Here is a 14,928-nt window from a genome sequence, read left to right on the forward strand (position 1 = left end):
GCTGATGCCAGCAAGCAACACCGAAAACCCCTACCATAGTTTCGGATCTCCGTTGTCACATCGGGATTGGCGATGGCTGATGACTCGACGAGCTAGCCATGGTGGGTGGCACAAAAATAACGAGACCCAGTCATCTCTCGAGATCGTCCCGTCCTTGCAACCTTGGACATCGTGGAGCATCACACGCGTGCAATGCTCATGTGCCTCGATGAGTCTGTGAATGATTCTTTTCTGATCGACCAGGCAGATAAAATCCACGCGCTGGGAACTTGGTCCACGCAGAGTCTAGACGTGGCGGTCGCTCCTGGACAAACCCCTCCTAAAATTGTAGGAGATGGCGAGTTCTGGGAACGACGTGCGGTTTAGCATTCCCCAACAGAAAAAACCGGCATTCGCGGTCGCTCGTTGAATCACTCTTCCAATCTGCAACCGTGATCGTTGTTGACTTTGTCTGCCGCGTGATGGGCAAACAGCTTGGCATTCGGCATTCGAGAGCTACGGGCGCCTCCTAACCCCTCCAACAAGAGAGCTCGCGGGGACCAAACACCTGACGCGCGCGGACTAGAAGCATTATTCGTGAATAAAAAGCGCAGACGAAACGCCCCAAGGATGGTATTGTGCTTGTTGTTCCACGTCCGAACCACCCATGCCCATGTACATGTTCCTCTATGCCCGGATTCCCCCATGCCAAGATCGAAATCGCTTTCTGGATTCCCACCGCATGGCGGGCAGGGCCATGCGCGGCCAGCTTCCGAAGGACCGAAGCCATGCCCTCATTTCGTCACCACCGACTTCCCTAACTGTGACGCGCTTAGAACACGAGGGCGGCGCCCTTGGTCTTCTTGTCACCACTGTATCCGAGTGTCAGAACCGGTCTGTCTGCGTGCTGCGCAAAATGGTTAAGAGAGACCGCCGATCCGAGTTCGATAAGAGGGGCCCGCAAGATGGGGCTTGCCACCGGCCGAGGTCGCCCCGGTATGCGTTTCGACCACCCTCCGCAAAATAGCGTGAATTGCCCGAGACCTTCTGCGACCAAAACGACAGGCAGGGCGCTCTGGGTGTTGCGTCGCGGACAGCCCTGAGCAGAATCGAGGTTGTCCCCGACAGCATCGGTTTGTCTGTCCCTCGTGATTCCCGATCCCATTGATCGCCAGGCCAGACATTCTCACCATATTCCACCAGATCCTCCCTTATCCTCTGCGTGGGTGTAGCTCGGTCGGGTCGGGTGCGCCACGGTTGGCGGCTCGTCGAAATCGAAGGTCGTGGTCTCGGATATATCGGCGGTCTCTCTCGCACAAAAACAAAATGCACAGCGGGGAAAACTTACCCAAGCTCGAAGTGCTTGCACCGCTTAAGCGGCAGCTGCTTCTTGGTCTTGCATGACGAGCATTCCTATCCAGCCCAGTTTAGCCAATGCTGCCCCGCATCTCGAGTTTCGCAATGGGGCAGAAACTCACCAGCCGGAGGACGACCTTCTTGGTGGTCTTCGCCTTCTTGTGGAAGACGGGCTTAGTCTGACCACCGTAACCGGACTGCTTGCGGTCGTAACGGCGTTTACCCTGCGCGAACGAAGAAGCCTTGCCGGCCTTGTACTGGGTGACCTTGTGGAGGGTGTGCTTGCCGCACTCTCGCCCCTTGCAGTAGGTCTTCCGGGTCTTGGGAACGTTGACCATTTTGACGGCTGGATCCGGTCGTGATGTGGTGAGGGTGGTTGTCGTGCGGTGTCGTCGGTCGATCGGTCCCTCTCTCGTGGGTTTTCGCGAATTTGGAAATTTCGGCCAGGGCTACCTGCGTGTGTGGGCGCACGGTTGAAAGATGACCCGTGCCGCAAAATGTGAGGTCCCACCTAGTTCGGCCAAGCCCCACTAAAACGGCCATGCAACAGGCCCCACTTACCGCAAGCTCGAAATCCTGCCAAGCTCAACCTTGCACACAGCTGGCCCCCAAAACTTTCCTCCTGTCGTCTTTTGGCCGAAGAAATTCAAGGCCCGGGGCATGCTCCTTTCTGCCGCGCTTCGTGGATTCAGGACATGGAAACGATCGCATATTGCCAAGGAGGAAACCTATTCTAGCACCACGCAGCCTTGTGAGCACCAGGGCTTCAAAAATGAGCGGCAGAGCGGGGGAGCAGGCTCTCAGCGAGAAACAGGCCACCAGGGTTCAGCCAGGGCTCACTCAACCAGGCCAGCTGGGGAGCCCAACTGATGTATGTGCATGGAACGGAGTGTCGGTTGGCCTTCACACGATCTTTATCAGTCGTGTCATTGTTTTCCTAGTATTCGTACCCGGACAGGAACCAACATCAGATCACCTCTGGAAGAATTCTCGTATGACTGTCGCTCGCCGCGGTTCAGTGCTTGTTTTGAAACAGTCGCAGGGGTTTGACGTCTCTGCCCAATCAGGCAAAGAAGCTGCAAGTGAGCGGCCCAGCTGGACCACGGCAGGGCCAGCACCCTTGATCTTTGGGACACGGTTGGCGGATGGTTCAACCACATCTTGCCTCGTCAGGCTGTGTGAGCAAAGTGGTGCTTTAGCTTATGCGCGAAAAGCGCAGCCCGGCGGAGCAGAGGCTTAAAGTAGTTGGCCGCCGATACGCTCGTTCCCTGCAAGATTTTGGCCCCCATGGGCTATGGCCGCTTTCTATTGACGCTCTATTTTTCTGTGGAATCATTTATCTGAGGGCTCGCCCCCTTGAGTACATGTACTACTCAGTTAGCCCTCACGCTCCTCCTGTCAAGATACCCTCCGAAGAAGCGAGGCTTTCATCCCATGGCACCACCCAATTCAACTCCGCAGATGCTCGTCCTCGAGCCCTGTCAGTCTCTTCCTTCCACGACTCCTGGATTTACAGGAAAGCTAGTATGGGTCAACTGACTGATCGCAGTGCCGGAAAACCGGTGGGAGTTAGAGAGGAAGACCTTCTCTATTGAAGCAGTAGGTTTACATGAATAAGATAGCCAGGAAACCGCCAGCATGACTAACTAGCCCCCAGCTGGCCACGTTACCCAAACAGTGTTATATGTGAGAACTACTTCATTTTATCCGCCAATCCCGTCTTTCATGACTGATCGACTCAGCTTTCTCGATGTAAAGAACTATCCAAACACGGACGGGCAACAGCGCCAGAAACTGCTCGCTCACTTCAACGTACCCGAATTCGTATCAAATAATACGTGCTTCGAGCTCAACGGCTACTTTGGGAGCAAGGCAAGCTACGACGACCAAGTGGCACCGCCCGCCAAGCATGTCACAAGCCACAGTATGCTCCTGACTGATCCCACCGGCATTGCTAAAGGCTGACGATGAAGCGACTTGGTTCCGGTGCCTCATAAAGATGGTCAAGAAGGTGGAAGGGAAGGACGCCCATGACGACTGTGAGGAATATGTGGAAGGTACAAAGAAAGACTACCGATGGTTCGAGATGTCCTTCTTCACTCGATGGGACCGTTCGGGCTTGTCCCAGGTCTTGTGTGTCGATGTACCAAAAGACTTCCCCCCTGAGTTACAAAGGCTCCTGGAGAGGCGGCCTGAGCCGCTCAACTTTCAAGACCCCTTTGCCATGCATGTCAGCCTCGTTGACCAGATAGTCGTACATGCGGACATCTCGGTTTGGCGAGTGCGAGACCCTGTGCGGCTCCTCGAAAAGGTGAGGAGGGAACTGTCCGACAATGAGGCACATCCCGGGCTAACCGATCCCAGACCCGTATGCGGACCGGTGCCATCTTCGGGCCCATCCACGAGATGTCCCGCCACGCGATTCACACATCCGAGATCCTCGAGGCGAGCATCGACACACTAAAGGAAATGCAGCACTGCCGGATCGCCATTCACCAGAGGTTACATCCCGATCTAGGGGAGACGTACAGAGAGCAGGCTAAGGACTACGCTCAGTTCCAAATCTCACTAGTCAAGGCTCTGAAGCTGCGTTCTGATTCCAACCAAGAACGGTTAAAAAATGAGATCAACCTAGTATGTAATGGAACAAGCACTCGTGTGATGGCAAGTGGGAACTCACGCTCAGTAGGCCTTCAACAGTCTGGCTCGCCAGGACAACAGCGTCATGAAGTCGATTGCGCTTCTAACTATGATTTTTCTACCCGCAACCTTCATTTCGGTAGGTCTTAACAACATATGTCGCCGTGTATTTTCGCTGACTGGCCGTAGGCTCTCTTCAGCACCACCTTCTTCAATATGAGCGACGAGGACGGGTCGTGGCAGGTGTCAAACAAGCTGTGGATATATTTCGTGACCACCGTCCCGGCCACCTTCGTCATCGTGATAGTGTGGCGGGTGTGGCTTGCCAAAAGCGATCCTATCACCCGGTTCTTCAAACAGCAGATAAAGTGGCTTCGTACGCTGTGGAAGAACTTGACGACACGGTACGTTCGTCCACAAGAGGTGCGCGAGAAGGCAGCACAGCCGTGAGAGGAGGGGAGGCGATGGGGGGTCTGAGAAGGAACTTGCGGAGGGTAACTCCATGTAGCCAGTTTAAGGGCATCGACACAATTCGAAACTCACAGTGTTGAAGAGGGGGTAGTTTCTAGTCTAATATATGGTCGTAGCGGATCTAAACTCAACGTTGTACGCGTAGGCACCTAGGCTCCAGATGCCTTTCCTACCGCAACTGGCGCATTTCCAGCAGCGGGCCAGGGAACGTCCATCTTCTTCATAGCATCCCTCAACAAGTCATACCTCGACACACCCATCAACGGCAGAAACCAGTCCGCCTTATCAACCCCCAAATTCGCCGCGAGCACCTCCCCCACAGTCACCTTCCCATGCCTGCGCTCTTTATCCTCAAACCCAAACCCCTCCGCGGCCCTCCAATACTCCTTCGGCACCATCACCCCCTTCGACACACCCACCCTCCACTCCCACCCGACCTTCTCCTCCCCAGGCACCAACGAAAGCCGACAAAACACCACCACCCCATAATCCACCGGCACCACCTTCCCCCCCTTACCACCACCCCCAGCCGCCGTCCTCTCCCTTCTCACAAAATTCTCCACCGCCCCCACCACCACCGTGCCCACCCCGCGCAACACCCCCCCGCACGCCCCGCGCTCCACCTGCCGCTGCAGCGCGCGCACGGCGCCCACCACGCGGTTGAAGGCGCCCCGCGGACCGGCGCCGTCGTACGGCTGCTCGCCGACGCCCGACTCCGCCGGGAGCTGCAGGTGGGTGAGGGAGGTGATGTGCGGCGGGCGGGTGGCGGCGAGGTGGGAGGTGAGGAGGGCGGTTTTGGAGGCGTTGGCGGTGGGGATGATGAGGAGGACGTTATTGGGGTTGGGGGGTGGAGTGGGAGTGGTGGTAGTGGTGCTGGGCGGGGAGGTGAGGGTGGGGAGGGTGGAAGGGGAGGGGATGTAGGGTGCGCAGAGGGCGGTTGCGTTGGGTGCTGGGCGGAGGGGTTTGCGGAAGAGGGTGCGGTCGGTGGGGAGGGTTGGGTTGTAGAGAGGGTTGGTGGGTTTGGGGTCCGGGTTGGGCTTTGTTGGTTTTGGGCCTTTTGGTGCTGCTGCCGCTGATGCGGATGTGGTGGTGGGAATTTGCGACATGGTTGCTTGGTTGGTTGTGGGATATGGGTGGTGGGTGTGCTGTTGCCAGGTACAGAGTCTTGGGGTGGTGTTTTGAAAGTTTGAGCCTTTGAGGTGTTGATTCGAGTTCGGGTTTTTATGGCCTTTTAATGTTGGGAAGGGCCTTGATATTAAAGGAATTTATAGCTTTGTTGGCCTCGATCTCGACGACAATGACAGTGCGCCTGGAATGGATATTTAATGCATTCAAGAAGGAGCAAAAAATCGAAAGAACATTCCACATCTAGGTAGTTTGTTGGTACTTGAGACGTATTGGGGCATGACTGTTTGGGGCGCAGCGACCCTGCATTCGGCCATTGAGTTGGGCGGAGGTGGGCGGAGGGATGAGGCGTCTTGCAAGGTACATTCATTCATGCTTGGGCTCTCTTGTGTACCACAGCACACGGTACGCACCGTGACCCCACCAGCTGACCATCATCCGGTCTTGTTGATGGCTCGCCTGTTCAATTTGAGAATCTCAAGATTAGGTAGAAGCTAGGGTTCCTAAAGTCACGGGCAATGCTTTGGGCAAACCGAGTACCGCTCACCGCATTAGGCAGGCGCCAACAACACATGCCACTGCGTGATGGCAGACAACTTTGGAGCCACACCGTAGGATTGCTGACTCATCACACCCAACGCACTGACCAAGTCCCAATATTTTTGCCTGGTGGGATTGATCCTGTTCGAACTTCACGTTCCTAGGCCGTCGCCGCTTCTATAGCGAGTCAACCACGACCTTGGAACGACCGGGCGACGTCTGCGACAGGGCCCGCAAGGCCACCCATTCTGCTGTTGACCTTCTGAGGGCTTGTCGGCCCCACAGTTGCCGCTGGCTGCGCCATCATAAAAAAGTCGAAAGGCTTCAGCATTCAGGTTCAACTCTCAAGGCGTTGGAGGCCTGGCGTATAACTATACACAGGTTCAGTTTCATCTGTCTAATATCCAACCTCGCTCAAGCTCGCTGCCTTGTTGCCTCTAATATCTGCATGCGTTGCCTGGAGAAGCGCCCGGGCTCATTAGGACCTCAACTCCTCAAGACTTAGACTTTCGCCAGCCCCAAAAGATGCCCAGAGGTGATGGTGGGATTAGCAGGTCCATAATTTCCATTTCATTGGCATTAATGATGGATCCCGTTTTATTTTCTTTTGCTCAGTCCTTGTGTCACACCGCCGAAATCATCCCCGAGATGCCCTATCTTCCACTATTCTGAGACATTGTCGATCTCATGGCGCTGCTAGTGGCAGACACGTTTACCGCCACAATGGGCGAGTCTATTATTGGTTCTGCTCACTGGCTCGGCGCAAGACAGGACGAATCGTCCCACCCAAATATCTGCCAACTCACGATGGAGTTAGCACTCTATTTACCTCTCCGTCGGCAGATCAGTGCCCCCCCACTCAGCTGTGTCTTACATTCTGCAAATGTACGCCGTGGTCCAGTTGCAGCCCAGTGCCCACATCGTCGTCACTGGCGGTAATTACACGCAGCGGGAGCACAGGAGACGGACAACGTCTCCGTGAAGAGATAAAATTGGGTCGATCTGCCTCATTGATGCCGGTGTGATGACCGATGATATTCATTTCTGACTTCATGCTGCGGAAATGCTCCTGGGTACGCTTTCTTCTCAGTTTGGGCCGCTATCGGGGCTCCTCGAAACCCGCCAACTTGCAGTTATATGCAGCATATGCCTTGCCCTTATCTTAGCATGGAAATGCTGTCGTGTTGAAACAAACGTAAGCCGAGCAGTTTGCGATACCACCTTATCCAACGGCTCGAAAATTGCTAACCGTCACCCCCTTCAACCCGAGTTAACAGCCGTCAAAGCATGGACGTTTGCCGCACCTGGCGCTTCTGACTGTAGGCTGTCCAGCATAACACCGGATAGTTTTGGAGCCCATATGTTGACACTCGAAAGGATGAAGAAATCTACGATACCCCAATTCAGTCCATGTCGAGGGCATTGCGTACCCACGGCTCAGTTGTCGGGTTCAAACGCAATGGGAATGTAAGCCACACTCACAGCAATTAACGGCCTTACATGACCACATATTGAGACCCTCTTGCAGATCGATTATCTAGTCGCCAAGGAACATGCCCAAAGAGTTCTTACGGACGAGTCGTCGTTCAGTTTCGAAGGCGGACTAGCAGGGGTAGGGATGTAATGCCGCAGCATGCTGGTTCATGGGCTAACGGCGCTGTTCTCAGATGCTGGGCATTACGTGGATTCGCCATCTTCACGGAGGATCCTTTTTTCGAGATATAGACGGCACCATGAGAGCTTTCTCAACGCGGCGAATGAACCACATCGTACCAGAGAGTAAGGATCTGATGCCACCCCTGTGATATCTAGGTTGCGTCATGTTGACCTATATGACAACATAAAGTTTGGCCACTCTTCGAGAAGGCTGCGGAAAGCTTAGTCACCAATGCAGGTGCGGGTGCCGTCGATATCCAACCCCATTTGCAACAAGCCATGGCGGAGGGAACCATCAAAATCTTTCTTAGCGAGGTACAGCATCTTGAAATTCCCAATTCAGGCATGGGGTTCTGTGTACTAACTCGGCGAATGAAATAGAAGTACAACCGTGCGGATTTCAAAGAACGAATGATCAAGATTGCCACAGACATTGCCTATCTTACCGGCCTTGACCCAAACCGGTCATTTCTGTCGCGCAAGTTTCCTCTGCTCTGGCACGCAGTTAAAGTGTATGCCACATACAACAGGATGAATGGTGTGTTGGTTGGACTTTGTACTAAACTTGAATTGTTGCAGGATCCACATTGCTCTCGTTAGACTCCCTTTGAATATCGGGCCCAGTTTGGCGTGGGAGTTGTGGGTAGATATATCACGGGACGTTCAAGACTATGACCCAGAGGTATGTTGCCCGCCGTCCTTCCCCAAGCAGAACCAACTAACAAATAAAACAGGATAGCACCATCTTCTCGTACTTGTCACGTCGATCCACGGTCAAAGGTGACAAGCTCTCCTTTTCGGCCAAACTGTGGAACATGGTGTTGGTCTTGACCGTCATGTTTGGGGCCACGCATCAAACGTACGTTTATGCCATTCAGCACATTTAACTTGACCATACTGGCTGATAGGTCTTACTAGAATCGTCAGCATGATTTGGGTCACCTTCTTTCTCGCTCAGCATCCAGATTCTCAAGAGTCTATCCGCAAGGAGGCCTCATCCATCACCGAAGCTGGTGGTGCCTTCAAACTGGAAGGCTTGCACAGTGCCGTTCTCACGGACTCTTTTATTCGCGAAGCTTTGCGGACGAAAGGGGACAGCGTGAATGCGGTGAGACAGTCTGTTCAAGATGTCGAACTAGACGGGTTCACAATACCCAAGGGTAGGTCGCCTGACGGAAAGGAATTCTACGGGTTTACTAATACAGTCTGCTTCCGTAGGATCGCTCGTTTTCCCTTTTACATATCAGTGTTACCGGGACTCAGACCTCATGGAAAACGCCAACGAGTTCATCGGGAATCGGTGGGTTGGCACCGGAAAATCAGCAACAACGACAGGCCTAGAATATCCCGCGTTTGGGCTCGGGCGATGGGCCTGCCCTGGTCGATTCCTTGCCATCAACGGTAAGTCTATAAAGCGCAATCTTGCTATTGTGAAGGATCTATCTAGTGTTAGAAAACTATGGCTGATAGGAAGCAGAGTTGAAATGCTGGATCCTTGCTCTGGTGGCACGTTCACGCCTTGAGCTTGATGGAGGTAAATATGAAGTGATGGATGCATTCAACATCACAGCTTGTGCTCCTGACGGGAAGCTGCTTGTTAGTCGGGTCGAGGCGTAGTCTTCAGGAGCTACATGCACCATTGGGGACTGCATTTCCATTTCCGTTACGTCTACCACTGGACCTCCCGAGAACCGCCAGCAGGGGCAATTGTGTGATAGCATATCATAACGTAAATGTAAATATGAATTTTGTATGCAATTTCTACTTGGGCAATACTAAGCATTTCACAAATAGCTTTTCGTTTTGTTGTTGTTCAAGAGGCGTGGTTTCTTATACCCATAGCCACCAGTCCCGGACCTTTCTGACAGGTGCAGGGCTTATATGCGCAAGAAGAGGGTTTTTTTTCTCTATTTTACTATGAACCTGAGACTTGGAAACGAGTGTCGCCGTGGCGGAAACTTGGGAGCCCGGAAGAGAAATGGAAAAGCTCGGGGGAAGGGAACGTTGACCAAACTTGTTCAAAGCAGCACCTCATATACGCGTCCACCCTTAATGGCATGTGTCGTCATGCTTTTCCACCTTCTTTAGCGTCGCGCAGGCGATACGAGCACCAGTGTTATCGTGGAACACAATGGACCGGTCTCCGATGTAACCAAGTTGGATGGGGTTCAAGGCCGTGTACTTGTCGTTGAAGCTTGAAGGTTGACCGAGTGAGCAACACAATTCCGATTCTGACTATCACCACATCGCGGTGTGTGTATCACTTACTGCTTTTTGACCGCCGGCCCGGCCACCGTGCCGTATTTTCCCGACAGGTCACCCACTTCGCAGGTCTGGGGCATCGTGCTTTCGCAAGGGGGCGTGTCTCCGCGCACGTACGAATCGAGATGGCCGCCAGTCTCGGTGCAATTGCCACTCTCTGGGGTAGCGCGCACGTGGATGTGATACTCTAAGACAAGATCAGTACACTCTCCACCGATTTGGTCTAGTGCACATACTGTATGGCCCCTTATCCGCCACCAAGCCGGTCACATCAAGGGTGTAGTTGATGCCCACGGTGTGAGCCACAGCCTTGACGGTACCCTTAACTGCATCCGATTTGAAGGTGGAAACCCAGGTCTCTCCGATGACAGGGTTATTCCGGACCTCCTTTGCGTCTCCAAGCGCACCGGTTGTGACGTTGGGTCCAGTAACCTGGCCGACAGCCACGGCTGCGGTACCCAATAGGGCAAAAAGAGAGATGAGCTGCATATTGATATGTCCGATGATTTGTGATCCGATCCGCATTCAGGCAGTACAGACAACCAGGTTCCTGGGATTTGCAGGTTCGCAGCGACATATAAGTGGAAAAGAAGGAGATAAAAGCATAAGGCCAGCCGTTGCCGACCTCTTTTATAGAGCAGTTCGTAGCATCCGGTACTCCCGGTAATTCACCAAGGCGAGCAATCCCGGTTGTATCATGGAGGGCGCTGGACAATATCGAATTGGGGGTCCGAGAAGAGTTTACCGACGTCCACCATCCTTCCCGCCCGGTAAGTCCAGCCCCTCCTCCCGGCTGTATGGGTAAGTTGTCCGAACTTTGAGTGCCAAGCAGGGGTAGACAGTTGTGGTGGGACGAATGGGGTGAACTCTATCTTGCCAAGGGCATCATCTTGATTTGAGATCCGATGTGCGTAATCTGTACAACCACACAACTATCTCGATCCGGAAAGCAACAAGGCTTGATAACTAAGCGGCCAAGACTGCCGAGACGCCGAGGTCCTCCGACGGCATGGGAAATCTCTAACCGAGCATGTCAACCACTTTAGCCCCTCCAGCCCTGGATCTCGTCCAGGGTGAGGACATAGTCGCTAGTGTAGATCTGCCACCTGTTAGCGTCCAAACTCCCCACGGGAATGATACTCTGGGCCGGAAGATATCTTACCGTCTTCAAGTTCTCCGGGGAGTTCCAGTCGGCATTGTTGATGAAGGTGTCACCCCACACAGCGAACCACGACCAGTGTGCCTCGTAAGCCTGCAGCTGGTCGGGGAGGGGTGCTGCGCCGACCTCTGACGCGGCAATCATCTTCTTGTCCTTTCCAAGCTCGATAAGTTGGTTGTACTGCGTCGACATGGGCTGCGAATGCGGTTAGCTTTCAACTTCCCCTCAACACCATCAACCCCTGACTAGGACGTTCACTCACCCCATTGCCCTGGGCATACACATCCGCCGACAGGATATCCACGGTATCATCACCGGGATACCACGACTCTGCCAGCGAGTTCCACACCCAGATCAAGTTATTGATCTCATGATGAACCGTCAACCGCTCATACAAAATCCCCCACAACTTCTTCGCCGGCTCGGGCCCCTTGGCCCCCCACCAGAACCAACCCCCCTCAGCCTCATGCAGCGGCCTAAACAGCACCGGCACCCCCGCCGCCTGCAACCTCTTCAGCTCCACCGCAATCGCATCAATATCGCGAATCAACAGCGTATAATTCGCATTCGTCGTCGACGCCAACGCCGCCTCGACATCAAAGTCCGTCGCCGCCGTATAAAACCCACTCCACCACTTCTGCTCCTCGGTATCATACAGCCCCGTCGGCGCATTCCAATGCCACAACACCGACACAATCCCGCCCCTTTCATGGTGGGTGATCGCCTCCTCCACGGCCGTGCCCAAGGTGCCGCGCTCGACGCGCGACGGCGAGTAGTCCATCAGGTCGACCGACACCAGCGCGGGGGTCTTGCCCGTCTGCTCGGCGATCCAGTCCGCGTAGGAGAGCTCTTGCTGGCCGGAGAGGATCTGCTTGCCGTAGATGGAGCGCAGGTAGCTGTAGAGGGCGACGGCGTCGGCGTTGGCGGAGGGGTTGATGGGCGAGGGGTTGATGTCGTGCGCGGGGCGCGGGGTGGAGGGGGTGAGCGTGATGGAGTCGATCAGGTACCTGGGGGTTTTGTTTTGTTAGTTTGGTTGGGGGGTGTTGTTTCCTGAGGTGAGGAGGCTGTGGGACGTACCATCCCCAGTTGCTGACGATTTCGACTGTGTTGTCGCCTGCATTCAGAAGAAGCTGCCCGCCGGCGATGTCGGCCCAGGTGTCTGCCGCCGGGAATAGCACCTCGCTGCTCGCGCCGCCGTTGAGAATTACCGTGGTTCGCTTCTCGCCGTAGATGGCGGCCGCGCGGATGCTGAGGTCGTACAGCTGGGTGGTCCCGCTGTCGATGGTGAAGGTCACCTTGTCGGTGGCGTCCTCGAAGCCAGTCACATAGCCCGTGCCTAAGCGTGTGGTTAGATTGAACATCACTACACGGGGCTACTTGGATGAATGCTAAGCTTACCAGTAAACCCGGCCTGGGCTGTGCCGACGGTTGTCCCGCCAAGGGTGGCATCTTCGGCCTCGAATACCCGAGGGCTCGCTCCGCCGCCGCCGGGAGCAGAGCACACGGGAGCCGCCCTCGTGCCCGCGACAAAAGCAGCGACTCCGTAGAGCAAGTATTTGAGAGCCCTGGCCATTGTGGACGTCGATCCAGCGTTACCGGTACGAACTACCTAGGTACCTAGGTTCACGAGAAGGGGGGACCAGGGCAGTATTAGTATTAGTATAGACGCTCGCTAACTAATCCGCCATATCAATGTCCAACCTTCCTATAACTACCTGGACGTACATACGTCAACAATGTTGGTAAGGCAAACAACCCTTCGTGTTCTTGGGGGTGGGGCCTTTGGGTTAATGTCGGAGCATGGAGCTCCGCGTCTCCTTGTCTGGGTCATGGTGCCGCAGATGTCTACAAAACACAATGGTGCATTCGTGGAGAATTTCTCCATGATCCAATCGCACGGCCTTGGCCGGAATAATCAACGGAATGGGGCACGAATTGGGACAGCTTTCCTGGTCTCCTTCCGGAGTGCTCACAGCTACGGGGGAGAGCCTGAAAGGGTTATCGGAAAGAGCCTCGGTGGTTGGCGAGTCCGCCTTGGCACTAGAAGTCCGGGTTTTGCTGCTTCTTTTAGACTTGGCAATTCCAAGTGCTCAGGGTACTTCGTACACTTCCCCCTACATGGCATCATCTTTACCTCAGCCACGGAGACGCCAGCAACTCGCTCGCATTAGGCCGCTGCTCCGGATCCAGGTTGATCATGGATTTGATAAAATCCAAGTACGCCTTCCTTTCAGCTTCCGAAAGATTGGACATCTTGCTGAACTGCTCCAGGGTGCATGGCGGAAAAGACGACTTCAAGAGGTTGCCTGTGTCATTTCCGGTGTCAGCCAGACCAAAGGACTCAAGTGAATGGGGCCATACCTTTAGAGCCAAAATACTGGTCCCGTCTCATGGACCGCGCAAGAAGAGAGGGGGGCATTTCGCCTAGAATCGCCGTCATTTGCGCCAAGTGAGCTTCGCCGCCATAGGGCGCCGCCGGGGTCCAACTCCCGTCAAAGAGAAGTTGCCCTTCAGTAAGCTCCCATAGCTACATGTACGCAAAAAAGGATGTTAGATCCATGATTGGTTGCCAACAAAGAGAGGGTCGAAACTCACAACCAAGCCCAAGTTCCAAATGTCAACTTTGTAGTCCCAGTCCGCGCCGAGAATCACCTCTGGCGCCCGGAGCATCTGCGGTTGAATCCACTCGGTTAGGTGCCGGTCAAACCAGCTTGCTGTGCGAAGGTAGTTAGTTGTCAGCATTGTCGCGTGAGGAGTCTTCTTCGCGTTGGCGGTCGGGTGAGGCCCTCACAGGTTCCAAAGTCGGCGAGTCTGACAGACAGATCGGTTGGCCGTGTAAGGTCTTCTTCGGCTGAGGATATTTGGCTTGATTCCATGTAGAAATCACCCGGTGGGCCTTGGGGCGTGTCTTCGGGCAGAAATACCTCGGATGGCGCTTGCTCGAACATGGTGTTGATCGCCGGCGTTTCCACTAGCATATTCTGTGGCTTGATATCTAACGTTTGAAAAGTCAGCCTATTTAAAAGAGCAGGGTTTTGAGTATCTTTTACCTGTGTGTATGACATGGCAAGAGTCGTGGAGGTAGGAGAGGGCAAGAAGTAGCTGCCTTGATATTTGTTTCATCAAAGATACCGGAATCCTCTGCTTGGGGAACAACCGTCTATACTTCGACATATCAGGGCCCATCGCCTTGAAGACGAGGCACAAGTGATGGGGACCGTGATGCACGAATTTGTCCAAGAGGCCGAGAATGTGGCCTGACCCCAGGTGGGGTGAGGGTGTCTGGGACTTGATATACCCCAGGATATCCAGTTCAAACTGTCGTGCTGGCGCCCATAAGAGTCGGCGGTGAGGACTTTGAGTGCAACATGCCCCTTCGTCCTATATGTACCTGGTGTTAGAATTACACCGCTCACCTACATTATTTCATGGGGCGGGTGAAATGGCCTTACTGCGTGTTGCAAGCAAGCCAAACGGTTGAGTAAACGCCAAAACCCAGCTTTCTCACGCTTCGATAATTTCAATGGCTGAACAAATCTCCGATCCGAACAGGATGATAACCTCCGTCGCAGTATCGGCCGACGCTCTCCTCGGAAATTGGGCGAAATGTTTGTAATTGTTGGGGAGCGCGGCCGAGGATCGACTTCAGGCGACCTACACCGGGGCTCAAAATGCTTGATAGCACCATTTTACCGCCAGTCGCTACCGGTCGAAAGAGGGCCGGCGGTGATGTGTTAATG

At 54.3% G+C, this 14,928-nt stretch overlaps 7 protein-coding genes across 7 annotated transcripts; 2 read left to right on the top strand and 5 right to left on the bottom strand.

Annotated features, from left to right (window-relative positions):
* Positions 1-646: 646 nt before the first annotated feature.
* Positions 647-1,774, bottom strand: F5144DRAFT_49666 (60S ribosomal protein eL42). Its single transcript, XM_066786162.1, has 3 exons — positions 1,458-1,774; positions 1,328-1,392; positions 647-851 (listed from the first exon to the last, which is right to left on the bottom strand). Exons 1-3 carry the CDS (start codon positions 1,671-1,673, stop codon positions 812-814), a joined length of 321 nt encoding a protein of 106 aa, XP_066648827.1. The 5' UTR covers positions 1,674-1,774; the 3' UTR covers positions 647-811.
* A 679-nt stretch (positions 1,775-2,453) lies between these two features.
* Positions 2,454-4,534, top strand: F5144DRAFT_556444 (uncharacterized protein). The gene is made up of 8 exons (XM_066787970.1): positions 2,454-2,815; positions 2,885-2,934; positions 2,993-3,021; positions 3,078-3,259; positions 3,309-3,646; positions 3,700-3,969; positions 4,025-4,114; positions 4,165-4,534. The coding sequence occupies exons 1-8, from the start codon at positions 2,770-2,772 to the stop codon at positions 4,423-4,425; spliced, it is 1,266 nt and encodes a 421-aa protein (XP_066648828.1). The 5' UTR covers positions 2,454-2,769; the 3' UTR covers positions 4,426-4,534.
* Positions 4,535-4,595: 61 nt separating this feature from the next.
* Positions 4,596-5,552, bottom strand: F5144DRAFT_588992 (uncharacterized protein; the record flags this gene model as incomplete). The annotated part of the gene is made up of 1 exon (XM_066789992.1): positions 4,596-5,552. The coding sequence occupies one exon, from the start codon at positions 5,550-5,552 to the stop codon at positions 4,596-4,598; it is 957 nt and encodes a 318-aa protein (XP_066648829.1).
* Positions 5,553-6,895: 1,343 nt separating this feature from the next.
* On the top strand, positions 6,896-9,564 carry F5144DRAFT_49817 (cytochrome P450). Its single transcript, XM_066786252.1, has 12 exons — positions 6,896-7,306; positions 7,389-7,430; positions 7,489-7,578; positions 7,640-7,723; positions 7,779-7,890; positions 7,958-8,082; positions 8,149-8,279; positions 8,347-8,449; positions 8,502-8,626; positions 8,686-8,927; positions 8,986-9,168; positions 9,245-9,564. The coding sequence occupies exons 1-12, from the start codon at positions 7,175-7,177 to the stop codon at positions 9,382-9,384; spliced, it is 1,509 nt and encodes a 502-aa protein (XP_066648830.1). The 5' UTR covers positions 6,896-7,174; the 3' UTR covers positions 9,385-9,564.
* F5144DRAFT_556460 (superoxide dismutase) lies at positions 9,521-10,914 on the bottom strand. The gene is made up of 3 exons (XM_066787971.1): positions 10,266-10,914; positions 10,036-10,216; positions 9,521-9,961 (listed from the first exon to the last, which is right to left on the bottom strand). Exons 1-3 carry the CDS (start codon positions 10,552-10,554, stop codon positions 9,817-9,819), a joined length of 615 nt encoding a protein of 204 aa, XP_066648831.1. The 5' UTR covers positions 10,555-10,914; the 3' UTR covers positions 9,521-9,816.
* A 157-nt stretch (positions 10,915-11,071) lies between these two features.
* Positions 11,072-12,761, bottom strand: F5144DRAFT_478693 (glycosyl hydrolase family 26-domain-containing protein; the record flags this gene model as incomplete). The annotated part of the gene is made up of 4 exons (XM_066785115.1): positions 11,072-11,383; positions 11,451-12,195; positions 12,266-12,524; positions 12,587-12,761. The coding sequence occupies 4 exons, from the start codon at positions 12,759-12,761 to the stop codon at positions 11,072-11,074; spliced, it is 1,491 nt and encodes a 496-aa protein (XP_066648832.1).
* Positions 12,762-13,195: 434 nt separating this feature from the next.
* Positions 13,196-14,876, bottom strand: F5144DRAFT_637493 (kinase-like domain-containing protein; the record flags this gene model as incomplete). The annotated part of the gene is made up of 8 exons (XM_066792661.1): positions 13,196-13,494; positions 13,550-13,715; positions 13,784-13,902; positions 13,980-14,183; positions 14,239-14,506; positions 14,545-14,569; positions 14,641-14,687; positions 14,739-14,876. 8 exons carry the CDS (start codon positions 14,874-14,876, stop codon positions 13,319-13,321), a joined length of 1,143 nt encoding a protein of 380 aa, XP_066648833.1. The 3' UTR covers positions 13,196-13,318.
* Positions 14,877-14,928: the final 52 nt, after the last annotated feature.

The sequence above is a fragment of the Chaetomium tenue genome (genome assembly GCF_020726465.1).
Source record: "Chaetomium tenue strain MPI-SDFR-AT-0079 chromosome Unknown F5144scaffold_1, whole genome shotgun sequence".
Taxonomy (NCBI): Eukaryota; Fungi; Ascomycota; class Sordariomycetes; order Sordariales; family Chaetomiaceae; genus Chaetomium; species Chaetomium tenue.

Excerpts from the sequence above, each read along its gene's own strand:
- F5144DRAFT_49666 (XM_066786162.1), bottom strand. The coding sequence starts at position 1,673 with ATGGTCAACGTTCCCAAGACCCGGAAGACCTACTGCAAGGGGCGAGAG. Across the intron at positions 1,393-1,457 it reads AGAAGGTCGTCCTCCGGCTG|GAATGCTCGTCATGCAAGAC; the intron begins GTGAGTTTCTGC and ends TGGGCTGGATAG. Across the intron at positions 852-1,327 it reads TGCAAGCACTTCGAGCTTGG|TGGTGACAAGAAGACCAAGG; the intron begins GTAAGTTTTCCC and ends ACTCGGATACAG.
- F5144DRAFT_556444 (XM_066787970.1), top strand. The coding sequence starts at position 2,770 with ATGGCACCACCCAATTCAACTCCGCAGATGCTCGTCCTCGAGCCCT. Across the intron at positions 2,816-2,884 it reads GATGCTCGTCCTCGAGCCCT|TGCCGGAAAACCGGTGGGAG; the intron begins GTCAGTCTCTTC and ends GACTGATCGCAG. Across the intron at positions 3,022-3,077 it reads TTACCCAAACAGTGTTATAT|CTTTCTCGATGTAAAGAACT; the intron begins GTGAGAACTACT and ends TGATCGACTCAG.
- F5144DRAFT_49817 (XM_066786252.1), top strand. The coding sequence starts at position 7,175 with ATGCTCCTGGGTACGCTTTCTTCTCAGTTTGGGCCGCTATCGGGGCTC. Across the intron at positions 7,579-7,639 it reads GGTTCAAACGCAATGGGAAT|ATCGATTATCTAGTCGCCAA; the intron begins GTAAGCCACACT and ends ACCCTCTTGCAG. Across the intron at positions 8,928-8,985 it reads CGGGTTCACAATACCCAAGG|GATCGCTCGTTTTCCCTTTT; the intron begins GTAGGTCGCCTG and ends CTGCTTCCGTAG.
- F5144DRAFT_556460 (XM_066787971.1), bottom strand. The coding sequence starts at position 10,554 with ATGCGGATCGGATCACAAATCATCGGACATATCAATATGCAGCTCATC. Across the intron at positions 10,217-10,265 it reads GGCGGATAAGGGGCCATACA|AGTATCACATCCACGTGCGC; the intron begins GTATGTGCACTA and ends ATCTTGTCTTAG. Across the intron at positions 9,962-10,035 it reads GGGCCGGCGGTCAAAAAGCA|CTTCAACGACAAGTACACGG; the intron begins GTAAGTGATACA and ends TCAACCTTCAAG.